Source organism: Erpetoichthys calabaricus, chromosome 12 (assembly GCF_900747795.2).
Source record: "Erpetoichthys calabaricus chromosome 12, fErpCal1.3, whole genome shotgun sequence".
Classification (NCBI taxonomy): domain Eukaryota; kingdom Metazoa; phylum Chordata; class Cladistia; order Polypteriformes; family Polypteridae; genus Erpetoichthys; species Erpetoichthys calabaricus.
Window position 1 is genome coordinate 148,054,239 of NC_041405.2, and position 5,620 is coordinate 148,059,858.

Here is a 5,620-nt window from a genome sequence, read left to right on the forward strand (position 1 = left end):
CAGAGCTGTGCGACTCGCCGTCTGCTCGGGATGAGCAGCTTATGGTGTTCACTTACTCGACAGAAGAGGCTGCAGCCAAGCCGAACGGCATCCATCACCCCCCCCAAAAAAAAAGCTCCAGGTCTGCATGGCACGGCTCGAAGGTGAATAACCAAAAACAGATTTTTATGTGCGAGGCGAAACGCGAACAAAGAGACCTTTTCAAAGACCCGTACAATTTGTATAGTTTTATTCTAAAAAGATGAGTCCAAAAATTCAGCTCATTTAGTTTAATATTTACAATAAAAATACAATATTTACATTTACACATATTTACATGGATTTCTACACTTCGCATTAAGTATGCAACCCTGCGTCAATAGTGTGATTGAATCTGGCACAGACTAATACTGAATATGCAACTCCTTTAATACATTAATGACATTTGTTTTTCTTGGAAGACCCTGACTTCATTTGGCTTTTGAAAACACATTCAAAAATAACCCCACCCACTGGGGTAGGGGGGAGGCAGTTTTTTTTTTTTTTTTTGAAGGCACAATTTTAAACAGGAAAATTAAGCATCAAGTTATACAAAAAGGCATATATTTTTTTTTTTGCAGTTTATATTTTACAGCGAATATAAACCTGTCAATATAACCCCAGAGAAAAATACGACCTTAACAAAAGTGTCGCGTCACATGAAGGCACTTAAAAAAAGCGTTAACACAAATACAGAACTTGTTAAAAATGTTCCAGTCTTCAGTTTGCATAAGGGTTTGCTTTAGTTTCGAGATGGTTGAGGACCAGCCTTATGGAGAGGTTCGGTTGATGAAAAGGCTTTTGCAAATTCTTCGTCCAACCAGGTAGTACCAGCTACAAATATATTTTGCTTACATATTTTACAATAACATATGGCTTTTCCTTAAAAATTAAATAACCGAGTATAAAAAAAAATTATAATAATAATAAAGGTCCAGTTTGTAAGCCGAGTCCAGTCCAGTCCGCTCCCGCTCACATGTGCCTCTTCATGTGCAATGCCAGGTGGTCGGACCGCGAGAAGGCCCGCTCGCAGAGGTGGCACTGGAAGGGTCGGTGGCCCGTGTGCTTGCGGAAATGTCGGGTCAGCTCGTCCGATCGGGCGAACTTCCATCCGCAGCCTTCCCACGTGCAGTGATAAGGCTTTTCACCTATGAAGAAGAGCAAAAAGAGAGAAAAACGTGAGGACACAGCCATGAACACGCGCGTCTCTTTTCTCAAGAGATGGTCTACCGATAAAACGCAGATCTGCTTTCACACCCCACCACGAGCGAGTGTAAAGCATTTTTATATAGTTTCGAATCTCTGGCTTTTTAACCCAAAAAAGAGCTACGCCACACTGTGGCAAGTGATGCCGATTACCGCACAACACTGCTTTTTTTGTTTAGGCTACAATGGCCTTACAGTTAAACGTTTTCAGCTTTATGGAGGTTGAAAGAAAACCTTTGATTAGGTGAAACTCAGAACGGAGTGCATTACAAGAAGCCACAAACGGAAAAAAAAAAAAAAAACCCCGAATGGAGTATCAGGAGGCGACTCCCGTAGGCCTACAACTGGGTTTCCCTTCCCCTCCCACACAAGACTTTGCCGGGGCTTACCTGTATGAGTTCGGTGATGGGCTTTCAAGTGCGAGCTCTTGGTGTAGGTCTTGCCGCAGCCCACGAACGTGCACGTGTGTGTGGCCGTTCGTTTCCTCGGCCACGTTCGCCGACCCCTCTTTGGCTTGGTGTCCATGAGTTCCAGCGGCGAGGACGGCGGGGTGAGCATCACCCTCTGGGCGGTCGGCTGCAGGCCCAGCGCCTCCTCGTAAAGGCCGAATGGGTGGGCGCCCTGGTACTGCAGTGGCACAGGCGGCGGAAAGCTCTGATGAGAGGAGTGGTAGCCCTGCTGGAAGGGCAACGAGTGGCACATCTGGGTCTGGCAGTCGGCGGTCATCAGGTCGTTGGGGCTCAGCGGCGGGGTGATGTTGCCCGTCGCTTGCGGAGAGTTGGCTATCCGGGGTTGTTCAAATGCCAACATGCAGGAGGCATTGCCCTCTTGCTTAATTTTTGAACAGGATTGTGGCACCATGCCAATCACTGGTCCGTAACTGTCCATGTTGGGTTCAGGTTTGATGTCGGCAAAGTCCTGGCTTTGGAAAGACGTGACTAGAAATCGTCCCTGGATGTTGCAGTAGTTCGTGTCCATCTCGGGTCTTAACAGTTCTGCCATAAGACTGGAGCTGTACGGTGGAGGGGGGCCGCACTGGCCGACAACATCGAAAGACCCGTTGGAGACAGAAGCTTGGAAGAGCGAGCCAGACTGGACAGGCTGCGCCTGGTAATCTGAACTGGAGGCGGTGTTGGCAAGGATAAAGTCCAAGTCCAAGAAACAGCTCAAGTCCTCTTCGTCTTTCCTATCAGAACAGCTCTCTGGGTGATGCAGGTCAGACATCGAACAGCTGGAATGAAGCTGCTTGTCAATTTCGGGCTTCCATGCCTGGGGAGAAAAAGAAGAAAAAAAATGTTAGTCGGCTCAGACTGCGCGACGCCTTTTGAAGTTGGGTTTCCAAAGGAGCCCGAGGGCACACCTGAGAGTGCGTGTGGCGCATACGAGAGGACTCGCACCTGCTGCTCCTTAAACCGAAGCCTACAGAAATACGTACACCTTTGGGAAGGCGCAATATGAAACGCGCTCCCTTAAAAAAGTGTTGTAATACGAAGTGCGGCAAAAAAACACACACCTCTTAACAACCACCAAAACTAAAGCAATCTCACTTCCACACTAGAAGTGAGAAACGCGACTTCAGACGCCGTAGAATAAACGAAACGCGCGAAGTCAATCAATCAATCAATGTAAAAGCTACACGCGGTCATGGGCTACAATTAAATTAGGATAACAAGCCAATTAACGAGCCGGGACATTTATTTGTCATGTCTCGTTGTGCTTCCCAGTATCAAATTAGATTATTAGAGTAGCATCTAAGAGAACAACTCACAAAACTTAAAATTTCTTTGAAACACCAATAACTCAACAAAAAGACCACCCTTCAGATCGCCGTCGCATACGCATCTGGAATATCTCGCGGTTAATTCAAATGACACTTCATCTATTTACCTTGATATTTTGAGAATCTTTGTTAATAATATGAAGTTGCCATTTAAAATATGCACACTCATTTTTAGAATAAATTGTTTAAAGTCAAATTCCACTCTAAAAAAATTACCTTGTATATTGTTTTGCTTACCATTTATTTAGAGAAAATATCAAGTTATTTATAACATCGCCCAGTAAAAATTCTCCCCTCGAAATAAAAAAAAAAACAAAACACAGGTGTTAAAACAAAGCCTAGAAAAATCGCGGTCTTGATCCATTAAAGTTGAGTCATAAAGACGCCTTTCACTTCATCAAGGTGTGAAGCGCACGCACTGCAGAATGTAAAAAGCTGCGCGTTGGGACCTGCCGCGGTGTACAAAACTCATTTATCAAAACTTAAAAAAATAAATCAAATAACAAAAAGCACTTACGTTTTCCCAGCTCTTCTCTTTGGTGACGGCGAAGGTGGAGATGGACGGGAGGATAGTGCTGCTCAATGCCATCTCGCTGTGTACACTGAGCCCCACGCGCGCTCGTGCGAAGGAAAAAAAAAAAAAGGGAAAACCGTTGTAAGTCCTTCTGCGTGCAAACCGTGTCAGTTGTAGGCGAAGCGACTACGGCCGTCCTATATGAAGTAGTGTTTCAAAGACATGTGCAAGTTTGATTGGTAGGGAATCCTATCTTATAAATATTGCAGCGGCGCGGCTGAACCAATTGCGTGAGGCAAAGGAAACACGTTCAGGATGGAGATCGCTCCTAAATTTAGCTCTGGTATATAAAGCTGCAGCAGACCTCACAGGCTCTGAGGAGCTCTACTCTCTCAAGGAACTTGCCGGCTTCTTAAAGAGCCGGGCTCCGCCCGCCATCACTATAGCGACGCGGCGGCTGGGCAAACACAACAGCGCTGTGCTGTGATGATGCAGACGTCGGGGGCGGAGCTCGGGGGCGCCCTTAACATCTGCCAATCCCAGCACGGGCAACACACGCCAGTAATTCCGAAACGTGTAGTCCGTGTGTGACCTGTGCGGGGCGCTGTACAGTTTACGAAGTACATGCGGATCAGAAGGAAGCTTTTCAAACAAGAATAACAGATTATTGAGGCAAAGAAACAAGCTGTACATGTGCTGGAATGTGCATGTAATGGAGATGAACAAGCGTAGCTATCGGAATGTGTGCGATTGCATTCATTTAGCTGACGGGTTTATCCAAAGCATCTTACAAATGACACACAGATTAAAACTGTCTCCACATTTACCTCCACACTGAATTGAAGTGAGTAGGGCTGAGAATATTAAATTGTGTTTCTGCGCTGTATGAACTGCACGTTTAGTGACTCGCTGTCATTTACTCGAGCAGACTGGCCGTTTTCATATAGCGTTAAAAGTACAGTGGAGTGAGTGAATATAAAGGGTCTTCAGGGGCTTTCACACCAGGATACACACGAGCAATAGCGCTACGTCTCCTATACAACACAGCCCCGATTAATATAATAATGTAATACCATTATTATATTCGCCAATTCCCATTGAATGAATATACGCGTATGACTCACTCGAAATACCAAGGGCGGCCCCCAATTGCGCTGTTAAATTATATATATAAAAAAAGTATAACTACGGGCGCGACAATCGGGAGTATGAAGTTGGGGGGTTAGGGGGTAGTTGTGTGCCTATCACGCTACAAATCCTTCATTCTTAAAAATACTGGTTCTTTAAATAATAATAATAATAATAATTCATTACATTTATTTATATAGCGCTTTCCTCAGTACTCAAAGCGCTATCCACACAGGGAGGAACCGGGAAGCGAACCCACAATCTTCAAGGCACTCTAAGGGTCTTTACTGGGTTGTGTGGTTCCTCATAGAACTATTGCATGACAAGGCACCATCTCATTCCGGGACGGGGTCTCTGCATGAAGCTGGTTGGTTCTTTGAGCTATTAAAAAAAAACTTACTAATGTGTGGAAAAATCTGAAGTCTTTAATATACGTTAGGCTACCTAGCATGGACACTAACAGATTAAGAAAAGATGAATTTAGCCTTTGTTAAGCAGTAAGAGTCCTTTTAAATTTAGGAACCCATTACACCTCAGTTATCATCTATTTATGGTTATATGGCTGCGGTGGGTTGGCACCCTGCCCAGGATTGTTTCCTGCCTTGTGCCCTGTGTTGGCTGGGATTGGCTCCAGCAGACCCCCGTGACCCTGTGTTCGGATTCAGCGGGTTGGAAAATGGATGGATGGTTATATGGGCAACATGTCTTGGATTTTTCTGGAACCTTCGAGTGGGTGGGTCTTTAACGGCTCCGCTATGGTATCGCTGTGAAAAACCACTCTGGCACCTTCATTTTTAAAAGTGTAGAAACAACACCTCCCGGGCGCCTTTTCTACATCTTAGCTACACTGGCAGGTGGGGTTTCATGTGAATTTAGCTGACTAAGTTCGAGCCCCTCCACGGGATAATACTGTAGATTGATCCTGCAGAACAATGATTTTATATAGCGCCTTTCCACAGTGAACATTATCCCAA

The 5,620-nt window shown here is 45.2% G+C and overlaps 1 protein-coding gene across 2 annotated transcripts; it reads right to left on the reverse strand.

Moving 5' to 3' along the window:
- Nucleotides 1-254: 254 nt before the first annotated feature.
- klf2a (Kruppel-like factor 2a) lies at nucleotides 255-3,902 on the reverse strand. 2 transcript variants are annotated; one of them, XM_028816543.2, is made up of 3 exons: nucleotides 3,522-3,902; nucleotides 1,614-2,493; nucleotides 255-1,166 (listed from the first exon to the last, which is right to left on the reverse strand). In XM_028816543.2, exons 1-3 carry the CDS (start codon nucleotides 3,591-3,593, stop codon nucleotides 991-993), a joined length of 1,128 nt encoding a protein of 375 aa, XP_028672376.1. In that variant the 5' UTR covers nucleotides 3,594-3,902; the 3' UTR covers nucleotides 255-990. The 2 variants fall into 2 exon arrangements, with proteins under 2 accessions (XP_028672376.1, XP_028672378.1); XM_028816545.2 differs by lacking the exon at nucleotides 3,522-3,902 and adding an exon at nucleotides 2,585-2,649.
- Between the last annotated feature and the right edge of the window lie 1,718 nt (nucleotides 3,903-5,620).

Bases quoted from the DNA above. Each gene is read 5' to 3' on its own strand.
- klf2a (XM_028816543.2), bottom strand. From the start codon at position 3,593: ATGGCATTGAGCAGCACTATCCTCCCGTCCATCTCCACCTTCGCCGTC. The intron at 2,494-3,521 runs GTAAGTGCTTTT...TTTTCTCCCCAG, and splicing joins AAGAGAAGAGCTGGGAAAAC to GCATGGAAGCCCGAAATTGA. The intron at 1,167-1,613 runs GTAAGCCCCGGC...TCTTCTTCATAG, and splicing joins CCATCACCGAACTCATACAG to GTGAAAAGCCTTATCACTGC.